The 25,926-nt window shown below is 42.0% G+C and overlaps 1 protein-coding gene across 1 annotated transcript in view; it reads left to right on the forward strand.

Annotated features, from left to right (window-relative positions):
* Window positions 1–18,526, forward strand: part of PPP1R14C (protein phosphatase 1 regulatory inhibitor subunit 14C) — a 50,108-nt gene extending 31,582 nt beyond the window's left edge. The window contains exons 2-4 of the mRNA XM_080998428.1: window positions 14,184–14,267; window positions 14,693–14,725; window positions 17,262–18,526. Coding sequence (XP_080854554.1) covers window positions 14,184–14,267; window positions 14,693–14,725; window positions 17,262–17,336 — 192 coding nt within the window. The 3' untranslated portion in view covers window positions 17,337–18,526. The remainder of the gene's footprint in view (window positions 1–14,183; window positions 14,268–14,692; window positions 14,726–17,261) is intronic.
* The last annotated feature ends 7,400 nt before the right edge of the window (window positions 18,527–25,926 follow it).

Raw genomic sequence — 25,926 nt, forward strand, 5'->3', positions numbered from 1 at the left:
AGAAAAGCTCCAAACATCCCTCAACTTCTTGTGAAGCTTAACTAGTTCAGAGCAGAAAGGTCACTCTTCTGTCAATCGCATTCAAAAGCTCTTCATTTCAGTGGCTTTTCTCAGTATTCTGATCCATCTCCCTAGCTTTGTTGGGCACCATAGCGTAAATCCAGCCCTGCACCCCATGCTGCTTTTATTTACTCTCAAGTTGCCATTGATCTGTACAAAAGTCTGGTAGGCTCTACAAACAGCCTTCTTTTACACACGCAGGTTGTCATGTTGAATAATCTACCCTGTCACAACTTTATTAGAGCCCTTGTAGCTGTTGGCTCCGCAGGTGAGCAAGCTCTTCAGTGCGTTTCAGCTGTCCTTTGTTATGACTTTGATAGAAGTGGAGGACTGATATTGGTTTGACACTGTCAGGCAGAGAGGTTGAACGAATCATGGAAAAGAGTCAGAGCTCAATGTTAAGTTTAAAGAAATGGGAAGGAAAATGGAAGAGAGATAATACGGAAGCAAAAGGGGAATGGAAAGGGCCATACTTTCCCCTGCTCCTGACAACCTACCTATCTCATGGCACACATCTCCAAGAGCCATTATGGGCTGAAGCAGGCCAGTTCTTTGCCATTTCCCTAAAACAACAACAACCCTACTCTGTCAGTGGCACTGTTTTGCTTCCAAACTGGGGCCATCAAATTGAGCCATCAAAAGGAAAAATTGCTAAGAATGCTGAGCCCTATGTGGTACTTGAGCTTTTCATAATTTGTGTTCTATGTGTGTATTTGTGAACAAAACAACTATTATAAAGTTGTCATGAATCTGCAGAGGTAGCCAACATGGTGTTCTCCAAATAATCTTGAAGTCACAACTCCCGTTGCTTCCAGCCAGCATAGCCAATGGTCAGAGATGATGGGGGCTGCAGTTCAGAATATCTAGAGGGCATTGCGTTGGTGACCTCTATGTGGCTTAATATTTAAAGCAAGCCAAATCAGGTAGTGCTGTCCTTGAATGTCTCACTATTTGAGGAAATGAAGAATGAACCACAGAACAGAACCACAAAAGACCATATCTTCTCCAGATGTAAATTATTATTATTTTTGAAGTCTATTTTTAACTTGATAGTTTTAGCTTCAGGTTGAAAGTGTAAATGCTCCATTAGGCTTAGGGGAAATAGGCAGATTGAAAGATAGCTATTTCTTCTTCTACTTCTTCTTCTTCTTCTTAGTCTCAGACATTCAGAACTTAGTGTTAGTTGATAGACTTTAACATTAGAACCTTAAAAAACATTGCTACTGTCTTTTTGTGATTGATTCTGGACAACTATTTATGGAGCAGTAAAAGATTTGCTTCCTTTCATATTTCTGAGCTCAAATTTCAGATCTGGGTATGTGTCGTCTTAAGTGGCTGGTCTTGGCAGTTTAGTAGAGCTTACTGGCCATCTGTTCTGTCTAGTTCACCACATGGTGAACTTGAACTGAGCCAAAACATGACAGAACAGAATGTAGCAAAGCAACTTGCTCAGGTAATGTGTTTTATTCTGAATTAGATACTCATTTTTTATATATATATAACCCTCCCCTTCACACCAGTACTTCAGAAGTACTTGAGTGTTGCTGGAAACTTTGCAAGATGTAAAGGACAGTGCAGCGCACTGGGGGAACCAAAATTTCTATATATAGTCAGTGTGGACACCTCTAGTCTGCTTGCCGGCACTAACCCTCTTCTCAATGGGTGGGCACCAGAGCCAATTACAGCCTCTTGACTAGACTTCTCACTGCTGCTGCACCCTGCTGACTTATTAGGGTACTAAGAGCATTACCAGCTGTCCTTTAATTTGTACATTTTCTGTGTGCAAGAAACAACAAATACAAAACTGATGTCACCCATCCCTAAAGGAAGAGACCATATTTTCCCTCCAGGGTTCAGAATTCCTGAAACCCGGTACCTCCAGTCAGAAGGTATTGCCCCCTGAAGTTCCAGAATTGTTTTTGCTCAGTAAAAATTGAAGTGTATCTGTACAGTAAAATGCAGAATGCTTCAGGCTATTTAGAAATCTCAAATACTAGAAGCAGGCAGCAGTTAAGTGGGCAGTTCATGAGATTGGGGTCACTGAAGACTTCCTAACATATCTGTAGGAGGCAGGCTAAGGAGAAACCGCCCACCCACAGCTTCCTAGCAGCTCTGGGCCCTTGCTGGAGCTTGTGATTTTTAACTTCTCTCTGGTCCATCTTGTTCTGTGCATGTTTCAAAGTCTCTGTTGCAAAGTCTGACAATTCCAGGGGCTTTTGAGGTTGAGAACACTTTTTGATGTACTCAGATTGATTGATAAAAACTTAATCAAAGAACTTTCTCAGGGTGGTGCACATAATAAAACACAACTAAAATCCATGAAACTGTTAAACAAGTGTGCATAAAATAATTATCATTAAAACACAGATAAAAGCAGCAAAGCTTTCTAAAGGAATATAAGTAACTGAATGATGTCTGGGTAGTCTTGCTGAAATAAAGTCTCAGCAGGAGTCTAAAACAATGTAGTGATCTCTTGATATTTATAGTGGTGTAGGCAAGCTAGCCTTGGAGCTTCCCAGCCAAAGGCTGCTGCTCTCCCTGGAAACTAACATACAAAATGTTAATAAAGCTTACAGGCTCTGAATCCAGCCTGCCAGCCCACTCCAAGGGAAGCAGCATTCAGAATCACAAGGAGCAGTAGCTAGATGAATTCTGTAAGCTCATAGGCAGGTTAGAATAGGGACTGGTAGGGAAGTAAAAATGAATGATGGTAGCAACAGGGTGGCTTTGAAATCTGTTTAGATTTAGATTCTGGGCTTTATATAGCAGTAGCTAGGAAATTGGGTCACATGAACTGCAAACTCTGAGAAGCTGGAATAACAGAAGCTCGGGAGTCCCAAGTATAGGCAGCTTGGAGAAGTGGGCAACCATTGCATGGTGAGCAGGTGGACTTATTGTTTTGACTCTGCAGACTTGAAGATGATCAGTTAAGAAGCAAGCGAAGCATGGCTGTTAAGGCATGATTAGCACACACTGTGACGCACAGACAGCTATTGTGGCTTGGAGTAGATTTACATGTCCACATGTGTACAGTGGATACTCGGGTTGTGAACGTGATCCATGCAGGAAGCACGTTTGCAACCCGCAGTGCTGTGTCTGTGCACACGCGGGTTGTGATGTGGTGCTTCTGCGCATGCGCAAGGTGCAATTTAGCACTTCTGTGCATGTGCAAGCGCCGAAACCTGGAAGTTCCAGTACTTCCAGGTTTGGCGTGGTGTGCAACCCGAAATTACGCAACCTGAAGTGTCTGTAACCCAAGGTATGACTGTATTCATACCAGGGAGGCACTTCTGCAGGGGGAGGTTAATATGTAGTCAGAATTCAATGAGAGCAGCAAGTGTCATGAGCTCCCATTGGCCTCTGGAGTTGATACAGGTTTGTAATTAGTCCTTGCCTGCCTGTAGTTTTCATTACCATAGTTGGCTGTGCAGGTCCATTGGACTGATTTCCCTCTGTAGCCCAAACAAGCCCTTAAAAGTGGTTTGTATAATTAGGGCTGCTTATATAAATAGGAAATGCGCCAATGGGACAAATGGCAGTCACTCCATGTACTTTCTTATTCTCTCCACCCGCCCCCCCATGGTGCTGAAGCAGAACACTGGCAGTAGAATATCTGATTTCTGATGGAGATGTAGCTTCCCCCTGTGAAATGCTTGTTGATTGCATTGTGATGCAAGGAATTTGAAGTTGTGCCCCCCCCCATTCATTTTGAGATGGTGACACTGCTGCTATGATACAGCTGGTGTAATTCAATATGAAGCTGTCACCTTTGTGCCAGAGGCAGAACATCATGGCATGGGGCATGGCAGGCTTTCTGGTGTATGCAGTGCTGTAAGCAAATGAGTGACTTGAGACCTTCTTGTGTGTGTATATGTGTGCACATTTTCCTCTATCTGGACCTATTAGATGTTATCTGGAACTTTGCGTATTTGTCTCCATTTACAAGGGTTGCAAATGTATCCTGTTCCATGGAGTCTCCACCAAGCCACAGCATTCAATTATTTCCCCCAAACATACCCAAACAATCCAGAACTCAAGTTTTATCCTGCATAATACGTGCAATTGTGGAAGGGGATGTCCTCACTGATAGCTGACTACTGTAAAGGTGCAGGTTCTTTAATCTCAAGATTTTTAAGAGAAGGGAAAAAGTATGCCCTGAATTGCACACTCAACAAATGTATGGAAAACTACTTGGAAGACTTAGAAGATCAGAGTAATAGGATCTGGAAACAAGATTAAATGAGCAAACAAGCAGACAGTGGGACAATAGTCACCTTTTCAGCTAATTTTTCTTGAGATGGAGAGGGCAGGAGATGGAGTAGGCCCAGTGGTTTTCAGCTAGTGTGCTGTGGCACCCTGGGGTGCCTTGAATGATGCTCAGGGGTCCTCCAGGCAGTACTGGCCTCTGTCCCTCTTTCCCTCTCTCCCTCCTCTGATGCTCTCTCGCATCTCTGCCTCCCAAAGACTTGCACAGCTGTTTGTTTCAGCATCACTGGCTACACGCTCCCCAGGTGAATGATTCCTCTGGGACTGGTCAGGGGGAGCTGGTTGGCAGAAGCTGAGGTGGCCTTGGAATAAGCAAGCAAGCGGGCAAGGGAGCCCAGCTAACCAGTCCGCCAGCCCTTGCTGTTGGGAATGGACAGACTAGTGGGAGGCCGGGCAGGCAGGCAGGTACCGCAATAGCTTTTCTTGTGCTAGCTGTGTACAAGGCCTGCCTGGGAGCTGAGTGCCCAGTGTTGCCACACAGGCCCGGCAGTGCCTGCTGCTGCCACTGCTGCCTCCCAATGTAACGTGCTGGTCTCACATTCACCTTTGGCCAGTCTCCATTGGGCCACTAAGGCTGGGGGTATCCTCATCCCAGGCCCCTATGGGGCAATGTGAGGAGGCACCTCTTTTGGGGCCAGGAGGGGCAGCTCAGACACCAGGGGCAGCAGCACCGGCTGCCCAGAGGACTCCCAAGGAGAAGGGAAAGGAGAGGAGGCTGAGGGAACACTCCACAAGGGTGTTCAGAAAAGGGTGACAAGCTGCCAGCTCTGCAGGCAAGGGGTGACATAACTGGGCTCCTGAGTCCCACAGGGGAGCTGCAGAAAGAATGTAGTTGGTCAAGGGAGTCATGAACTCAAAAAGTTCAAAAACCTCTAGAGTAGGCAGTGAATGGCGGGAGCAGGAGGGAGAAGCTGCAGTGGCTGATCGGTCACCTGCCTGTCTTGATACACGTTTGCTCTCCCTTTATAGCATTTTAAGAGAATCCACTGTAGAAGTCTTGCCCAAGGGCTCCTGGACCTGGAACAAGCACAAATAGCACCAATGGTACACTTTGGGTTACCTACCTCTGTAATTTATGTTGAAGTGTGTACTTGACATCAGTTACTAACACATTTAACTACCATGTCCTACTCTATGTGAAATGGAGGGCTTCTGCCACAGGATATGGAATTTGACAAGTGTATAGTTAAAACACATTGGTTTATATCCAATACAGTGGTGCCTCGCAAGACGAAAAGAATCCGTTCTGTGAGTCTCTTCGTCTAGCGGTTTTTTCGTCTTGCGAAGCAAGCCCATTGACGGATTAGCGGATTAGCGCTATTAGCGCTATTAGCGGCTTTTAGTGGCTTTTAGCGGCTTTTAGCGGCTTATCAGTTTATCGGATAAGCAGATAAGCGGCTTAGCGGCTTAGAAAAAGGGGGGGAAAGGAAAAAAAACCCGCAGGAACTCGCAAGACATTTTCGTCTTGCGAAGCAAGCCCATAGGAGCTTCGTTTTGCGAAGCACCTCCAAAACGGAAAACTCTTTCGTCTAGCGAGTTTTCCGTCTTGCGAGGCATTCGTCTTGCGGGGCACCACTGTACTTTTAATGAGTAAATTCATTAAAATTAATAGACATGACTGATTTAGGCTTATATATGTCCATGGTGTAAACCACTGAGCCTAGGGCTTTCCAATCGGAAGGTCAGCGGTTCGAATCCCTGCAGTGGGGTGAGCTCCCGTTGCTCAGTTCCAGCTCCTGCTAACCTAGCAGTTCGAAAGCACATCACGTGCAAGTAGATAAATAGGTACCACTCCGGTGGGAAGGTAAACGGCGTTTCCGTGCACTGCTCTGGTTTCGCCAGAAGCGGCTTAGTCATTCTGGCCACATGACCTGGAAAAACTGTCTGCCGACAAACATCGGCTCCCTTGGCCAGTAAAGCGAGATGAGCGCCACAACCCCAGAGTCATTCGTGACTGGACTTAACTGTCAGGGGGCCTTTACCTTTACCTTTAAGCCTATTCTAAGTAGGACTAGCATTGGATGGAAGGGACTGTGTCACTCTGGCTTTAAATGATGATAATGATGATCTTTATCTTCCAAGACGATTTCCCACTATTTAGAGAATTGTGTGTTTTACGTGCTATGTATAAAGAAGTCTTTAAGCTTGAAAGAAAGACAGACTAGACTTGTACTGCATGAAGTACAATTTGCCAGCCTTCGCAATCCATGGATAAAAGCATTTCCACATAGGGAAACAGATCTTGCTTTAATGGGTTTGTAATGCAAATGTAAAACCTACAGTGGCCAGAATGTTCACCTGTTTGTGAAATCCAAGTTTGTTGGTTAGCAAAGATTAAATGTTCACACAGCAGTGGGCAAAGGTGACTGTTTGAAAATGCTCAAAGACTTCAATAATCTACTTGTGTTTTGGTATAAAGCTGCATTGATTGGGGGCAGGTGTTTTTTTTTGCATCGTTTTTCTTTTATCCTTCAACAGAAGGGGGAAATGCAAAGGTGCAGTGATATCAAAAGGCAACTGTTGCATGTTGGGTGAGGCAAGCACCCTTAATTTGCCTTCAGTGATGCAGAAAGGGATATAAATCTTTGTTTCACTTTGAGGAAATCCTTTGTGCAGGAGGGAGGCTTCCGTAAAAATTGCCCACAGCTGTTCTAGCTCCCTCCTTTCAGCAAATGCATGGGGTCATGGTTTTGCTAGTGTTCCATGGATACAGCTTTTCCCTTCCCTTCTGACTTGCCCTCAGTTGCCCCTTGATGGGGAGATGCCCTAACGCACCAAGGGTTTCTGAGGATAAAATGGGGGGGGGGGCTGTTGTATGCTTCCTCAAGATCCTCAAAGGAAAGATGAGATAGAAATACAATAAATAAACATCGGAGAGTAGCCATTAAGGGTTATTTCGGCAGAAATAGGGCCTTGTTGGTTGACAATACCTCTCCTTGGTTCCCCCTTCTAAAAATGGTCCATTTTAGAGCCAGTTACCTATCAATCTCCAGCCAGCCTCACTTAGATTCACTTTTACTGAGCTGTGTTTTCAAGCTATGTCCTCCACCATCCTAGATGGGTACCATATGAAGACAGACTCTCTATATGTGGGCAACCACAGGTGGAAGACATTTTGCACTATTTACTATATTTACTATATACTATGTATATACTACTATATATACATTGGACCCAAGAGGCAATTTCTCACCTTACTGTCCGTACAGGAAATATGTCGCTCCCTGGCAGAGAAGGTTCTGTGACTTCTTGGCGATGTAAACGCTTCAGTGATTCATAATGTCGCCTTTTTTGCTTTGGCGGCCAAAAAGAAACCAGAAAGAAGACCCTGGACAATATAGCAGTGAACTGTAAGGGAGACGCAGAGATCTAAATAGAGACCATTATTTGTGGCACGACTCCCCTTTTGCTTGTATTTATTTTTGATTCAGATTTGTCATGGCCAATGGCTAGTACAATCAAGTTATTTGGATTGGATTGGCTGACAATACAAGTTACTTAAAAGGGGACAAGGTTTTTACCCTTTGAAGGGTCCACCATTTCTTGCGCTATATGTAAGTCAGTAGCACCTACATGCCTGAAAGAAACTAGATCCCTTCCAGATCTATTGAGTTATAGCCCAGCATTGCTTCTTGTTGCTTTTGTGCCCCATTTGGAAATGTTGTCCAAGATCATGCTAGCCAAATCTCTCTCTCTCTCTCTCTCTCTCTCTCTCTCTCTCTCTCTCGGGGCGTGTCTAATACCAGCCTGTTTGGGGTTTTTTGAGCTTTTAACAAGCCATTAAAACAGCAGTCTAGCTGCTTGGGCAGATGGGATGCCCAGCTTGCATCATGTTGTTGGATGTTCACTGGTATGATTTACACCAATAAATCATCAAAGAACACACCTTAGCCTAGTTGAAGCTTGCATGTCAGATTTTGTCGGAGATAGAAAGCAGTTGATCAGAGTCACGCCCTGTTGATGAGGGGTTATTTCTGGGAAAGAAAAATATTTTTACAGGCACCGTTTCCCCAACTTATTAGGGGCACAAAGAACCCTGTGCTTCTAAAAATTAAAGCTACTGCAGAAGTCGTGGTGGTCTTTACTAAAGAAATAATTTAAATGAACATTTTCTAAATATTCCATACTTTCCCACTTACCAGATTTGAATGTCACAGTTCATGGGAAAGGATTAAACTTTGATCAAGAGAACAAAAGCTCTTAATAATTTCACCCCATCCTAAATGGTAATCTTTCACCAACTAATTTTTCATTCTTCAAAATCTTTATAAAGCACCCTTTTAAGTTTGGTACTAGAAAATGGTCTAAAAATAACCCTGGTTGTTAACAGTAAAATACTTAATAGTAAATCCAGACATTCATTCACACAGCGACCTAGCTGTGCTTGCTGGTGCCAGCTTGCCTGTGACAAAGTCTTTGAATGGAGCACACTAATTTGCAACTCCTGTCATAATTGCAGTCATTCGCTGCAGCAAAGTGAAGTAATTCACTTTTCAGCTGTGCTGATCCTCTGCAGTAGTGGTTCTTGTAGCAGGAAAATGTGCATCGTAGCTGAGGTGAAAGCTCTGATCTTTTTCTTCTAGCAGCCACAGGAGTAGCTTGGGACTGGCTGGGATGAGACAAAAGCCTGGATAGCTCAGTTGGTTAGAGTGTGGTCCTGATAGCGCCAAGGTTGCAGGTTTGAGCCCTGTATGGGATAGCGGCATTGCAGGGGGTTGGACTAGATGATCCTCAGGGTCCCTTCCAACTCCACAATTCTAGGATCCTGAGATCTTGTTAAGGGTAGCCAAATTCTGTGTGATTGCTATAAAACTTAAGGAACAAGCTGTGCTATCATAATGATTAAGGCCTTAAATGATAATTTTAGGTTATATGTTAGTGTCTAAGTTTTAATTTATATATTTTTAAACTGTTGCTATATCTGTATTGTCCCTGTTATACCTATTTGCAAATTCAAATGTATCCCTGTCGTGTTTTATGACTTCCTTGACATTGTATGTGGGCTGGAACTGGTCTGTGATTGAAATAATAAAATTCATTCTATGATTCTATGAAAAGCCATCTTTGGACAAAGGAAAACACTTAAGCTCCATCTCTGAGCAGACAGGCATATGTGCTCCTTAACAATCAATCCATTTTTCTGTCTACACAGAAAAATCAAGGTGTTTTTTTTCCATATCAAGTGGCCAAAAGCAAGGTGTGTTTTATATATTCAAAATGTGTGTGGAGAGTGCAAGTTCTCATCCATAAAGTGGGTGGGACGGTGGGGAGTACAGAAACAAGAGGTAATGTAAATTAGAAAAATAAGTTTTATTTAGGCATGAGCAGAGAATCTGTGGTCCTCCATAGGTTGTTTTACTACAGCTGTCCTTCATCCCCCAGATAGCATTGCTAGTGATAACCTGGAGGGCCACAGGCTGACCACCCTTAAGGCTTGGGTCCAAAGTCTTGGATGAAAAGAAGGCCACTTCTGCTGGACAACAGGGAAGTTACTAATTTCAGATTCACCATTGCTCACTGCATCCCCGTCTGTTGTGTCACTTTTAGTTCTGGAGTGTCACCTGACTCTTGAGGAATAGCTTTTTGAGGAGCAGCAATGGAAAGGAGTCCAGGAAAGCCCAGTTGTGTGAATGGAACTCTATCCAGATCCAGATCAGAATAATCTCATGTGGGCAGTGATCAGTGGAAAGGTCAACACTTCCTTTGAAGTAGAGGGAAGTGGTAGTTCTCAAATACTGTGGTTTTGCTTTTGCTGGTATGAGTAGGCTCTCTAAGACAATGATTGGTGTCAGTTGTGCACACTTTTGGTTTTTTATTTCATGTTTTTAAAAATAGGCTTATGCCAAACATCATATGTTAAACTTTGCCATTAAAAGCCTAATTAAAATTCTATAAATGAATCTCTTTCCCCAAAGTGGTATGGGGAGAGCTAATTGGCTATTGTGAAGAAAGGGTATTTCCTTTCAGTTGGATGAATAATCAAAGTAGAGTGGTAAACAGAAGAGACATTTCTTTGCTAAACAAATGTCTATATTTGTGTCTGGATACCATCAGACTTCTAAAAAAAGATGCATGTAATTTAGAAACTGTGTTTTTATGGGAGACTTGTCAGCATGCTGTAGCAGTTGTGGTATAAGCTGTCATTCTGTAGAACAGTTTACAATTGTAAATGGGCCACAGGCAAGCTACTTTTGTTTCCTTATGAGAAGAAGGAATTGCTTCCTATAGCACAGGTTGAGACGATGAAGAAACTAGATATTAATAGTGCTCGGTGCAAAATAATATTTTGATCAACAATTCCTATTTCAATAAGAATATTACATGACAATTTTAGTATATAATAGATAGCTGGCACTGCATGTGGGTCTCCAAATATCCAACATGCAAATAAATTATTATCTACTGTGTCCCAGATGATGCTCGTCAACAGCTCTCAACATTCCTGACCATTGACCATGCTGGCTGGGCTGGTGGGAGTTGGAGCCAAACAACACCTGGCTCTGGTTTACTCCATAAAATATAAAGTGCCACACTCCTAAGAGGGACCTTTCCCTTGGCTTGGTGAATTGCCTGGTGGCAACTTGAGCTTCTAAGTAACCAGCTCCTGATTAGATTTAAGTAGCTAGCAACTTGGAATAACTACTTTTTCAACTGGATGCAACTGACTTTTATTGGGAGATGTTCATAAAACTTGTACATTTTATAAAAGTGCAAATGCATGAGCAAAGGTGATCCAAAAAACATGGCAACATACAACTCAGATGCATGATTGAAATCTGTTAGGCACCTTTGGGGAAGACCCCTGATTAGAGCTGAAGCCTTGATCAAAGGGTCAAGATGCAGCATTATTTTCTGCTTTCTTAAATAGTATGGGGACACGGGTGGCTCTGTGGTCTAAACCAGTGTTCCCCAACCTTGGGCCTCCAGCTGTTTTTGGACTACAACTCCCATCATCCCTCGCTAGCAAGACCAGTGGTCAAGGATGATGGGAATTGTAGTCCAAAAACAGCTGGAGGTCCAAGGTTGGGGAACACTGGTCTAAACCACTGAGCCTCTTGGGCTTGTCAATCAGAAGGTCAGCGGTTCGAATCCCTGCGACGGGGTGAACTCCCATTGCTTGGGCCCAGCTCCTGCCCACCTAGCAGTTCGAAAGCACGTCAAAGTGCAAGTAGAGAAATAGGTACCGCTTCGGCAGGAAGATAAACAGTGTTTCTATGCGCTGCTCTGGTTTGCCAGAAGCGGCTTAGTCATACTGTCCACATGACCCAGAAGCTGTCTGTGGACAAATGCCAGCTCCCTCGGCCTATAGAGCAAGATGAGCTCCTTTGACATAGTTGCTTACTGAGGATACTTTACAAAACTGAAAAAGTACTGTCTCAACAAATCCTCAGAATTACGTATCCTCTTAACACAATCTGTCAAGAAGTATGGTTTATGTTCCCTCTCCCTGCTTCTAAACAACTTCTACAAACCCCACCACGTGTTTTTCATGCTTTCCTTATGCCTTTAATTTAAGAGAGTTGTGTTTGAAGTGAACTGCCGAGCACTTCAGAGGGAGCAAATTGTAAATATTTCTGGTGGGCCTCAAAGCCCTTGGTCTCAGAATAATTGCAGCCACCTCTTCAATTGCAGGAGCATTCAAAGTAGCCCAAGTGGGACTGAAGTAAAGGAGCTGATTGCAAAAGGGATGGGTGAGCTTATACTAGTCTTGGAAAACAGAGTAGTGCCAAAAAGTCTTTTTTTTTTTTTTTTAAAAAAGTCATTACCTCCCCTTCAGTGATGCTGAGAGGACTAAAACAAGAATTACAGTTAATGTCATCTTCTTACCAAACATTTAAGCAAACTAGACAAACCACCAAACCATCATCAAACTATTTTTGTTGTTGTAAGTGTACTGACTCCTTTTTATAACCCATTTTTAATGACAGGGCAGATGTCTTGATAGACTAGCATGCTGTCATCTCTCAGATGTAGTCTTGACATTTTAATTTTTTTAACTTATGAAAACAGAGCTATTGGGGGGAGGCGTACAGATGACAGTTTGTAAACTAAGGGTCTGGTCCAGCTTCTGTTAATGCCTGTTGGGCATATGTGAAGTTTGTCTCAAGGTTGAGTGAAGTGAAATGGAGTTTGTGCCTTGGTAGCAGCTGGGTTGCACCCAAGAGTGACTTTTAGGCAAATAATGTTATGACTTGTTTTGAATCGGTTTAATGACTTCAAAGTCTTTATATCCTCTTTAAATAATAAAAAGCTGCCCATCTGTTGGTGTAGATGAGCTCACACCGACATAAAGGCTGTTTTAAACCGTCTCTTCTTGTACTAAGGGGCAGACCCTGGGGCACACACAGATGTGAAGAAACAGGAAGATTCCTCCAGATGCAACTGTTTGAAGGCTTGTGGGAAATCTTCAGTCACAAAGACTAGAATTGTAGCCTTTTTCTCCACAGTTTACCTTGACTCAGATGTGTGTGTGTGCATTTATTTGGCTTTCTTGGCTGGTTTTCTTGTAGTTAGCCCTACAGAACAAATATTTACTAATGATTTCTTTTCTGCCTTGAAGTATTCCACAGATTGTCAGTTGTGAAAAGAATTTGGCCACACAAGAGCTCTATCCTTTTGGTGGCTTCCTGGTGTCTAATGAATTACCACCAGGATGCTTTTTCCTGTTTATAATGGTAGGTAGGAAAGGGGAAAGAAAGGAATTGAGTTTGTACCTCCACCCAGCAAACTAATGGTCACACAGCTGAACAAATCTCTCTTTTAGCCCATGTCCCAATTCTTCAGTGAAACCCAACTCTCCTAAATGCCATGTTTATGGCAACTTCCTTCCCACCATGGTCTCTCTTCATAGGGCTGGTATATGCCATCTTCATAACCACAATGTACTCTGATAGCAACACACTTAGATTAGCATTAACAGGCAACACTAATCCTTTAGCTTCAAAGGTGTAAAATTTAATGTCCTAACCAGCTGTTATGACCTCTAATTAGGCTTAAATGCATCCTTTTAGGATCTGAATTCTTGTTCCCAACATTTGATTTAGAAATTATTGCTGATTTTTATTGCTGATTTGAATGTTTTACATAGCTTAATGTTTTTATTGATAATGTTATTGTTTTATTCTCTTTGTAAATCACTTTGAGGATTTATTTTACAATCAAGTGGTATATAAATTTTATGAAGTTTACTATATATTTTGTAAAGTGGTTTCAAAAAATTCATGGGCAGCCCTGAACACTTCCAGCTAGTATTAAATAAAATAATAAAAATTACGCCGTAGGAATTATCAGAATGGAAAGAAATACATTTTCTCTAAGTTAAGCTGCTCCCATAATGTAGGTGTGAAAAGTGAGATCTTTTGATGAAGGGTGGTATGCAAATCTAATAAATAAAATACGGTAAGTAAAATAAAAAGTCATCTTTTTTCTGGAGCTGAAATGAAGCGGGAAAAGGGACGTAACCCTCTTTGAATACTTTGCAGGTCTCTCCTTTAGTCTGCTTCTCTTTACACCTGCAAAACTGCATTATTTTTACCAGGTAATGGTTACATCTAGCTGTGCTGCTCTTGGTTTCTTAAATGGATAAGCAAGATATTTCAGCCTCTACACATTTCAGTGTCTTTCTCAAAAAGCCCACCAAGCAGGTGCTTTCACCTCTTGGTCTGTTTCATGCTCCAGTTCACATGGTGGTGTATTAGGGAAGAATTGGGTCTCTGCATGCCACAAGTCTTATTAGGACCAAACCAGCAGGTGGTAGAATGAGGTGTGAATGTATGTGTGCGAGATTGCCATTCAGCTTTTTAACCTGGTTAAAATGAAATTGAATGATATAGTTCTGAACTTCCTCTTTTTCCCAGGAGGAAGAGATGCCCGATGTAGAAATCGACATTGATGACCTTCTTGATGCTGCTAATGAAGAGGAGAGAGCACTCAAATTACAAGTTAGTTTGATTTTACCAACTTGGGACAGCAATTAAGATACATGGGCAACCTATGGTAATTAGTTCTTCACTGTCTGAATCGCAAACCTAGAATAATTTTCTGTGCAGAGTTATTGGGGTAGGTGTGGAGGTTACTGCTGCAATGTAGAATAGTCTTTTACCTCAATCCCATTCTAGGTATAACTTGGGAGAAATGAAAGATAAACCCTTAATTGTGGAGTAAAGTAATATGAATCCAGGCATTGATTGCAGTAGGCAGAACTTGTTTACCTATTTCCCCTAGACCATGAAATACTGACATAGAAAAGATGTCTATTCCCCAGCAAATGTGGTGGTTACTCTGAAAGTGTCCAATCCTTAGATGCAAGAAGGATGAAGGAAGACTGCCCTTATTAAAACAACTGATGCTCTTATTTTGTTTCTAGGAAGCGCTTGTAGATTGCTACAAACCCACAGAGGTAAACCAATCTTATACTGTTTTAAATTTAAGAACATGATGATAGTTTAGTGTGTACAAATCAGCTTGTCTTACCCAAATGAATAAACTTGCACAAATAGCCATAATCTAGATCCATGTTAATGGAGTTATTTGAATACTTTGCCATTATACTTTTGACAAGATAGTTGGATCTCAAATTGTGTTAAGCCACACTGCCCAGTGATCTGCCTCTCTGAAGAAGAAGAAGAAGAAGAAGAAGAAGAGGAGGAGTTTGGATTTGATATCCCGCCTTTCACTCCCTTTAAGGAGTCTCAAAGCGGCTAACATTCTCCTTTCCCTTCCTCCCCCACAACAAACACTCTGTGAGGTGAGTGGGCCTGAGAGACTTCAAAGAAGTGTGACTGGCCCAGGGTCACCCAGCAGCTGCATGTGGAGGAGCGGAGACTCGAACCCGGTTCCCCAGATTACAAGACTACCGCTCTTAACCACTACACCATACTGGCTCTCTGGTACTCCTCTGCCATGTTTCAAATCCTTATTAACTCAGGTAGCTTCCCATGTGGCTGTGAGGAGCACTGGTGGTCTTCTTGCAACAAACACATGCTGGGCAGACATTGCACACATATTTAAAATGTGTGTGTATGCTCATCACTGTAGTTGCATGGGGAAGCTGAATAGATATTCCATAAATGTGTGCAGTGTTGGTCTATGTCGACATGTGTTTAAGATCTACACGTTATTTGTTTGTTAAAAGCAACAGTAGTGGACTACTGATGGTCTTCCTGCAACAATCCTCTGTTGCAGTTTCTAAGTACAAATATTTGCATCCATATCACCTGTCCTTTAATCGATCCCTTGTAAGATTAAAGGGTAAGGGGATAAAGGTATATATCACATAGAATTTTCCTAGTTGTTCCTTGTTAAAGGCAACTGTAAATTGAGCATGAGCCTTTTGTTGAGTGTTATGAAATCTACCACCTGAAAAATTATGACAAACAGAAGAATCAATGTGGAATGAAAAATTAACTGTTGTGGAAGGGCCATAGCTCAGTCATGAAGCTTGTGTTGTGCATCCTTCAGTTTCAGTCCCTGGCATCTCCAGGTAAGGCTGGAAAAATCTCCTGCCTGAATTCCTGGTGAACTAATCAGCGTAGTCAATATTGAGTTAGATGGGTCAGTGGTCCAAATTATTATCTAGCAGCTTCCTGTGTTTAGTAACTTGAAAGTGTGTTGTGCAGCTGCACATAGCATCACGGTGATGTGTTTGGGTGTCTTCTGTGTATTGTAAAATAAGGGCATTTGAGATACCAGCTTTTATACTGTGCTAAACAAGCATACTATATATACTTGTCAGGTTGTTCACTGCTTCCATGATTCCTTTGTTGCTTTCTACAACAGAGGGAGAAAGAGAGTCTCTCTCTCTCTCTCTCTCTCTCTCTCTCTCTCTCTCTCTCTCTCTCTCCTGTAGTTAGTCATCTGTAAGAAATGAATGACACAATGTTTTGATGTGGCTGTCTTATCTTAAAAGTAAGCTTGTTTAGTGGATGCCAGCAGCTAAAAATACTTTTCTGGGCATGTGGCATCAGCCTGGGAAAACACATACTTTGCAAGCAGCAGGGAAAATCTCTGACCTTCTGTGTGTATGTGAGCAGATTCAGTCAGACTGAAACAGCCAATCTTTCAAACTATTGGAGTGTTGCACTAAACTTTATGAACAACTGTACCAGGCACTTGAGAACTCCTAATGTGAACCCCAGTCACAGCTTGCCAGTGGAAATTCTGGAGATGTGCAGAAGCCACATAAATCTGTTGCCTAGAAAGAGGCACTCTGGCTTTACAAGCCTCTAGGAAATGTTTGGGTATTGTAAATGACTAATGCCTCTGTACTATTAATACACGCACTGTCCTTTTCCCAGTAAGCAGGCTAGAAATAGAACTCTCTTGAAATTTCACAGCAAAGCAGAGAGTGTTTAGTGATGCAGGTGCTATTCGTGCTTGAGCAGGAGATGTATATAGTAGTTTTTTTATTTATTCAGATGGAACTCCAAATGGGGGACATAAGTTGGCTCCTTTAGAAGTCAGTGCTCATGTTTCAAAATGCATCTCCACAGCAGGAATATATGGAGATAGCTAGAAACTTAGCGAATGTTCTTTGCTGGCAGGTGGGAGGGAAGCGTGTGTGTGTGTGAACGGGATCAATTTCCCTCTGCCACCATTGTGATTGAGAGAAAGGGAGTGGGGAGGAGGCATTAGGTCTGGGCAAAGTATGCCCTTTGGTTGCACATAGGGCCAATGGGGTCACTAGGGGAGACGTTCCCCTCTTCTGCCGCTGATAGTCTTTTTCTGGGTTCCCGCTTGTATAAACTCTTACCGGCAACTGTGCTCAATCTGGATCACTGGGATTTTGAAGGCAGCCTTTTGTTAAAACATGCATTCAGGAGTCCATGGCCTAGTCTTGCTTTGAATGTTGTGTTAGAATGAATGCGTGGGTAGGGGTTGCACTTTCTTGGTGATTTTTCTAATGACACGTTTCCCCCAATTCTTTGTTTTTGTAGGATTTTATCAAAGAACTGCTAACTCGGATAAGAGGGATGAGAAAATTGAGCCCTCCTCAGAAGAAGAGTATATAACTGGAAGCAGAGCCCTCTTGAGAGATGTGGCTGCTAAACTGGGACTTTCAATAGATCAACTTCTAGTTCGGTCTTTATGAGCAATTTATTATTACTTTTTGGTTGGGTTCTGACATTTTAATGAATTTGACGACTTCTGTTTTTAAGGCTTTTTTTAAAGTGTCAGTTGTTTTTTTATCATGGATATCAACATTATGGATGCTGCTTTTACTACCTGAGGATGCTCAAAGTAGTTGGGGAAACGCCAAATTTAGAGAGACTTCCGCTGTCCCAGACAGTAATCCTACCTGACGAATTCTGTATAGAACTACTAGGGGGTGCTCTTCCTTTGCGACCAGTTGGGTTGTTTCATTAAGTTGTGCACCAGACTCATGGATGTTAAGGTTCTTGTGCTTATGTACATAAATTATCGAGTGAGTGTTACGTTTTGCTTCACATGGTTGGAAGGGAAATGTGGTCTAGTTAACAATTTAAACGAAAGTTGTAGCAGATGTGATGTTGGGGGTGGGGGAGGGAGGCAATTTGTTAAAAGTCAATGCTGCCACTGTTTCTAAATGCATTTAAAGCATTGGGGTGAATAGACTCATTCACAAAGCAACATATGAGCAAGCTAGGGGGTTTCAAGGGCTTAATTTTGTAGACTTTGAACTTATTTTATTGACTTTTGATGCTTAGCCAGATCATCTCCTCTTCACCTCATGGTCTGTTAGGATTGTGTTAACCTACTGCCTAAGGGTCTGATGCAACAGCCAGGGAAGGGTTGATGCCATTTGAAGGTTTCCAGATGAGGAAATGCAAGTGAAACCAAACAAAACCATGTAATATTGGCCCAGTGCAGTTTCTTCCTGCCCTCCCTTCTTGTGACAAGAATATTAGACTGATTCTCCAACTTTGGCATCAGACTTGGTAGGTTGTGTGGGTGGTACTGGTTCTTAGTTGTGAAAGCCGGAATCCCTAACACTTCAGGAAAACATTCTAAATGTTTCACAAGCTACCATCTGCTGGTAGATGCTAGTCTGGCATTTTATATCAAGGGTGCTCTGAACATAATATTATTTTTTAAAAGAAGAAATACATGTTTGTGGACTTTATGTATACTGGCAAGCTTTTTAAAATGTATTTAATTTTGTAATGTTTTATCAATGACTTTATTTACCAGATATTTACTCAAATAAATGCAACAAATTGGGGCTTTGTTTTACGTGTATTTTAACCATTAGCAGAAGTGAAAGGTGTTCTTACTTTGCCAACCTGTTTTGAGTACAGAAACAACCTGATAAAGTTGTGTTAACTCAAGTCTCCTTACAGCATTCCATTGAAAGAAACTATTGACCAACTTATTTTAAGGCGAAAGACTCCACTGTGCCCAGGAAAGGTGTGAAGAATGGATCTTAATTGCTTTTTAATGTATAGCGTTGCATTTTGCTTCAGATTTAATTTTGAAGATTTAAAAAAATGGCATATGCCTATCACAAAGGAAATATGCTGGTGCGTTTAGTACATTATAAATAGCTTACATGGTCATAATTGACCCACAGGGCAACAAGATGTCATACTTTTAAAAGGAATGATTGCTACCTTATGCCACATGTATTACTCTATAGTAGTCCTCTTAAAGTGTGCATTGAGGGCCTGGGGTATATGTGCAGCTCCTTATCTTCCATGTTGAGACACATAGAATCATAGAATCATAGAGTTGGAAGAGACCACCAGGGCCATCGAGTCCAACCCCCTGCCAAGCAGGAAACACCATCAGAGCACTCCTGACATATGGTTGTCAAGCCTCTGCTTAAAGACCTCCAAAGAAGGAGACTCCACCACACTCCTTGGCAGCAAATTCCACTGTCGAACAGCTCTTACTGTCAGGAAGTACTTCCTAATGTTTAGGTGGAATCTTCTTTCTTGTAGTTTGGGTCCATTGCTCCGTGTCCGCTTCTCTGGAGCAGCAGAAAACAACCTTTCTCCCTCCTCTGTGTGACATCCTTTTATATATTTGAACATGGCTATCATATCACCCCTTAACCTTCTCTTCTCCAGGCTAAACATGCCTAGCTCCCTTAGCCGTTCCTACATGACACCTACATGGTTATGACTCCCCCACACATCATTTTATTGTGCCTTCATGATGAGTTGTGCTCATGGTGGTGTTGGGCCTGTTCTACACGATCCTAATTTCAATACTGTTTATGCCTGCTGAAGATTGAGAGCAGTGACGCTGCTTTCTTTGCAGTCAGTGGATGTTCCATTGCTTCCTGCTGAAATCCTGCAACTCTTTATACCACAAATATTCTGGTTTTTGTCCCACTTCTGTTGTGCTACAGTCAAATAAAATATTTATTGTTGCTGTCAATGACAAGCAAGGAAACAAAATAAAAAGCACGTAGAACACAGTCTTAAAATGTGGAATAATAGAGTAAAAGACGATAAAATAAAATAAAATAAAAGAATGAGGTAAATAAGAAGAATAGCATAGAGTGGAATAAATAGGCATCAACAACTTAAAAGATGTAATCATGTCATGAACTCCAAAGAGGAAGATTACAAAGTGGGATCAGTTCCCACTTCGAGTGATAGATGCATTTTGAACCAAAAGGAGTAGAAGGACATGGAATGCATCTGCTCATCCTGCTAGATTTGATAAGAAAGGTCCAATAAAGATTTAAGGTGGATTGTGACAAAAGGAAGAGGACATGGGTCACTGACTTGACCTGTGTCAAGTCTCGGGGGCACTTGCCTTCATGATAGGGTTTTTTTATATATCTTCCTTCCAGGACTGCTGGGGAGAATGCATTTAAATGTGCCAGCATGAAGCCTTGGCAATGCTTTTGGACTGAGTACAGAAAGATAGTTAGTTGATTTGCTGGACTTGGAGTGCTCTGGCAGAGGAATGAGAGAGCCTAAAGAGAATCTATATAGCTGTAGTTTTTTGAGGAAGGCATGTTTCCATACAGACTGAAAGCCATTCTGAATAGTCAACCCTAACCCCTTCATACAGCAATAATGTAATGACACTGGGGAAGTATCACAGAACTAATAAAATGGAAAGATGGTCTAGTATAAATCTACCACAAATGTGCTATTATTGCAGCAATGACATGTTGCTGAATACATCTACAAAACAAGGCACCACAGTCTGGAGAGGCCCTTAGATAGTTTATAAAACCTGCAGAGTAAAATGAACCTTTCTTTTTCAGCACATATTCATTATCTGAACTTGATAATTTCACTAAATGTTAGAATTGGACCCTGAACTGAATGGGATGGGGTGGGGAATTAAATATGGCATTCTCACGGTCTAAAGGGGTTCTTAAAAGTTAAACATATATGCACACACACTTTCCCATATTGGTTGCTTGCAAGCTGAAATTAAAGGGGTGCTAAACACTAAGTGGGACATGGGTGGCACTTTCCTCACAGCAAAATATCCACCGGGGGGGGGGGGGAGGGTTGGCTAGTTGTGCAAGAGCACCAAGCCAGCTTTCATTGCGTTTGCATTCAGTCTGAAAATAGCACCCAAAAATAGAAGCCCAAAAAGATTCTTACGACTGAACAATGGATGGAAAGAGGGAAATCTAGTCTCCCCCAGCCCATAGTGATGGCAGCTAAACAAAGTGTCTTAAGTAGCTTTCCGGTTCATGAAGTAATTTGGGTCTTTTAAAAATGGAAGCCAGACAGTAAGGCAACCCACTGTAAGTCATGTTCATCATATGAAAATATGACAAATTTTATTACATCTGAATAATTTGTTGATAAAGGTAAAGGGTCCAGTCGTGACCGACTCTGGAGTTGCGGTGCTCATCTTGCTTTATTGGCTGAGGGAGCCAACGTTTGTCCGCAGAGAGTTTTTCCGGGTCATGTGGCCAGCATGACTAAGCCGCTTCTGGCAAACCAGGGCAGCACACGGAAACGCCATTCACCCCATTGCAGAGATTCAAACCGCCAACCTTCTGATCGGCAAGTCCTAGGCTCTGTAGTTTAACCCACAGCGCCACCCAAACCCCTACTTAATACTTAATACTTGGCAGTAAAACAAAAGAAACATTGACAATTAGATAGGGATCTTCACTTGTTCTTCAACTCTGAAATCGTCACATAGCACAACATAAAGATTTACCTAAAATGAATTTTTTAAAAAACACCCCGCAATTTCCTGGAAGTTAACCAAGTTGGTGCTGTATGCTCTGAATTGCACAGCAGAGTGGTTGCTGAAAATGGCATCCTTTAAGAAACTCATTTCAGAAAAGATTCCCACCACCCACCCACTAGAAACATGAGAAGCTCTGAGCTAAAAAGCAGTATCTGTTTGCCTTCAGTCTCATGCGTGAGCATAAAACAGTTAGTGTTGTGGCTTGCACTCCTACAGATTACACATGCTGAAAATTCCTTTGTCCCTTTACAATGTATCTGAGAGCGGAACTGAATTTTAAATCATTTCTTGGCTGGTTTTGCTTCTGGGACTGAAGCGGCTGGATTCTTCCCCCCTGAGTAGCAGTGTAACGTCAGTGATCTAACAGAATTACTTCTGATGTTGTTGTAAGATGAGAATTGGACCCATTGAGTTGAGATCTCATTGTGATTCACCTCTTTTATGCTGTGTGGGTGTTCCTCTAGCAATGGAGTGACATTTCAATAGCACACCGTGAACTAAAACAGCAAGAAACCAGATCTCCAGCCTAGGCTCTTTAGGTGGGGAAAGTAGCATGAACAGAGTCGTGTTTGGCCACAGTATAATTTCATTTACCTTCAGAAATTGGGAGTGCCATTAAGCCTAATCTTGTCTAGGAATGAACGTGCATGCTCTCAAGCCCATTTCTGGCATTTTCTTTTAAAATAGGACTGAGGGAGAAGAGCCAGCAGGAGGGTTTTGAGTACACATTATTGATCTCCACTTGTTGAGATTTTGGCTTGGATGGGTGGGTTTCAGAGTGAGGCGAAAGTGATTCTAGCTTTCATACTTCTTCCTCTTCAGTCATTGTTTGTATTACACTCTCAGACCCAGGGGAATTAATCAGTGCACAATAAGATCAAAATACGGGTTAACTGAGTGTGGATGAGCCCTTGATTCCAGTGTCCTCCCTGCTGAAGAGGTGGGGACTTGTAAAAGCCAATAGGCCATTTTTATTTTATGCTCTGTCCTTCTTCTAATGTCTTGTGTTGCGATTACTGTCCCAGTTGAGATTATTACATGCCCAGCAGGGAGCTGTGCAAGGATGAGAAGAGGCAGAGGGTTGGGAGGTTTAGAAATGAAGGTTGAGGGTTAGACTGAAGGTTAAATTTAGAAAGGGACTTGAGTTGACATTCAAGACAGTGGCTTGAGTCATCTGTGTCCTGGAGATGGGGATCCCACGTTGATTCTGGCATGCTGTTTTCTGGCCCCACCATTGTGAGACCAATTTTAGACCGGCAAATGGCATCAGGTGAAGTGTGCAGCTGCTTGCTTGTTCCAGTCTCAACATGCCAGCCTTTTTCTCCTGTTTGCACACAAAGTTAAAATGGTAGGAAATACTGTTTAGCCTTTTACCATAAATACTGCTATCTGAATTGCCAGTCTTCAAATTGAGGTCTGATATGTAGTGGCTACAAACGAAATGAAACACAATGCTGCCCGTAGGAGCAGGCTAAATCTGTAGCAGTGTCTAATTTGTTACTGTTAGAGGGCCTGGCTTGAGTTAAGTGTAGGATTCCATTAGTCTATGTCTGATTAGGGAGAAAATGGCATTCTTAAACCTTCCACTTTGTGCACTGGCTGTGGAAACAGGGCTGAGCACACTGTTCTTTAAGCAAGTCAAGCTCCTGTGTTGAAATCGTTCTAATTCTTTGCCAGCAATAGCTGGGTTTTGCTACTGTCTATATTTGTATTAAGCACCAAAGAGTGATAAGTCATGGCATGTTTAATATGAATTTCAACAAGAACCCATGAAGCACTTTTTCACTTAATTAAATAGAAGTTAAATCATGTTCAGGGACTGTAAACAGCCTTGCCATTCTCTGACTTGTGGACAGAAGAATCAATGGAACTTTTCCTCGCTTGGAACTCCTTAAGAATTGGATGCAGGCCTTGTTGAAAGGCATCTTCCAGTTCCTGGTGCTTGCAAACTCTTTAAGAGCTGTTCAAGGCAAGATTTATGCTGTTGCTGATGACTTCCTGTTTGTAACTATGCTGTAGAGGACTGGCTTGAAAGCCCATGGAAAGTTCTGTAAGCTTGCAAGATTCATGTCTTAAAATGACAAAAGACCTTCTCCTGGTTGCCATAACAACCGTTTACTGGACCAGTGAATGTGTATAATGCTGCAGTCCTTAAGATGTCATTTTTTTTAAATCAAGTGCTCTCTCTTTGTCCTCAGCTGTGCTCCTGGCATGGGCTTGAATCAGTTGTATTGACTTGCTTTTTGGCCTTAGTATGTGCATAGAGCTTAATCCCAACTCTCTCCTCTTTCAGGCTAGGTCTTCTGTTGTTGGGACAAAGAAAAGTGTATGTTGAGAGCAAGCTGATTTGTCTCTTAGATGCATGGAATCCTAGATCTTAGTAGAGGTAGAAGATCAATCTAATGGCTTTAACAGAATGGAGCAACACAGGGCAGTTGCTTTTCAAAAGTTGCAAGAGGAAGATATGAGCAGTGCTTTTTTCTGGGGGGACGCAGGGGTTCACATACCCCTAAACATTTTCTGAATCTAAGTTTGGCCTCATTGAGGGGCAGTATTTCAATATGAGTAGGAAAATGAGAGTACTCCTAAACATTTTTTTCCTGAAAAAAAGCACTGGATACAAGCATGCAGGTTTTGGATCATCCTAACCACTTTGCTGTGGGACGTGGGTGGCGCTGTGGTGTAAACCATTGAGCCTAGGACTTGCCGATCGGAAAGTTGGAGGTTCGAATTCCCGCGACGGGGTGAGCTCCCGTTGCTCGGTCCCTGCTCCTGCCAACCTAGCAGTTCGAAAGCATGTCAAAGTGTAAGTAGATAAATAGGTACTGCTCTGGCGGGAAGGTAAATGGCGTTTCCGTGTGCTGCTCTGGTTCGCCATGTGGTCATGCTGGCCACATGACCCGGAAAAACTGTCTCTGGACAAACGTTGGCTCCCTTGGCCAGTAAAGCAAGATGAGCGCCACAACCCCAGAGTTGTTCGCAACTGGATTTAACTGTCAGGGGTCCTTTACCTTTTTAACCACTTTGCTGAATTACTCCTTTGTTCCTGTGTCAAGGCTGCAACTAGCAGCCAATTAAGTCAAAGGAATGATTTCACTCTCCTGTGTGAAGTTTTTACCAGGATGTTAGACAATAAGCTCATTTCAGAGTGCAGATTTTCAGATCCTTTGAGCAGTTGGGGAGAAAAAAGAAGTTTACAGCCTTTAACAGCTTTTAGGGTTTTTTGCAACAGAGTTTCAAATGGTTAACCTTTTCCCCCCTTGAGCCACAAAATAAGTGGTTCTATAATTATCAGGGTTACAGAACACACCCTAATCTACATATGAGCGGAGTGTTTTTTCTGTCCCCCCCTCCTTTGTTTCCTAACTTTTTATAGTTCTTTCATGTACCAAAAGCTAACCAACCATGTTCGCATTTAACAATATAAAATCTAGTTAGGTTTGTTTTTTAAAAAATAAAGTGACCAACTGAGGATTGCTGAGGACTTTTTACTGTACAGACATTGGGAATAAATAAATTATGTCTGGGTTTAGTTTTCTTCATTGCGTTTGTGTGCTTGAAGTGATGTGGTTTTTATGCTGAAAATGCTGAATTTCTCACTGGGCTGTTTTGCAAGAAAAACAAAAACAAAGATTGAGTTACCACACTGTCCCCTGAGTTCAGTTTCTACACTAAAATATATGATCCCTGCGAGTGCCAGAACTTATTGGTGGACTGACAGAATCACCTGTTTGCAAAGTTTCAAAGGAAATGCCATCAAGGAATACCTTTCAGTTGGATGCAATTGGATGTCAGAGCTGAAGAAAGAAGGCTCTTTTTGCATTCCCCAGCTGATTTCTCTCAATCCAGTATTATACACCTAATTTCATATTATGTTATTGATTTGGGTGATAGGTAGAGTCTAGAAGGAGCAGTGACCCCCAGGTCGCTTGAGTAGGATTTCTTTCCTGGTCCCTGTTCTGCTACTGGACTTGAGGAGAATTTTAAGAGTGCATTCCTTGAGGATAAAAAAAAAAAAAGGCTTCACCTAGCACTAACAGAAACATACTTGCAATGGGTTCAAACAGGTGTATATCACATTCACATTTTGCTCAGGTGGGTACAAGTAATGGTTGTAAATATGAAAATTGGTACCATTTAATTACATTTAAATTAATTACATTAATTACATTTAAAAATGCAGTATGAATTGTAGACTAAAATTACTACCACTGTTTATTTAGTATATCCTTGCTCTTGCAATAATATGTACCTGTCCAATATTTATCAATACTTGCATGCTCTGTTCTTTTTTCCATGTGAATTAAGTCAATACAATGCATAGCAATATTGTACAACCTAACAGCTCTGATAAATTCTACTGTTGGCAATATATGTGTGTGTGTGTGAGAGAGAGAGAGAGAGAGAGAGGGAGGGAGGGAGGGAGGGAGGGAGAATAGTGTA

Source organism: Podarcis pityusensis, assembly GCF_964106645.2.
Source record: "Podarcis pityusensis genome assembly, chromosome: 3".
NCBI lineage: Eukaryota > Metazoa > Chordata > Lepidosauria > Squamata > Lacertidae > Podarcis > Podarcis pityusensis.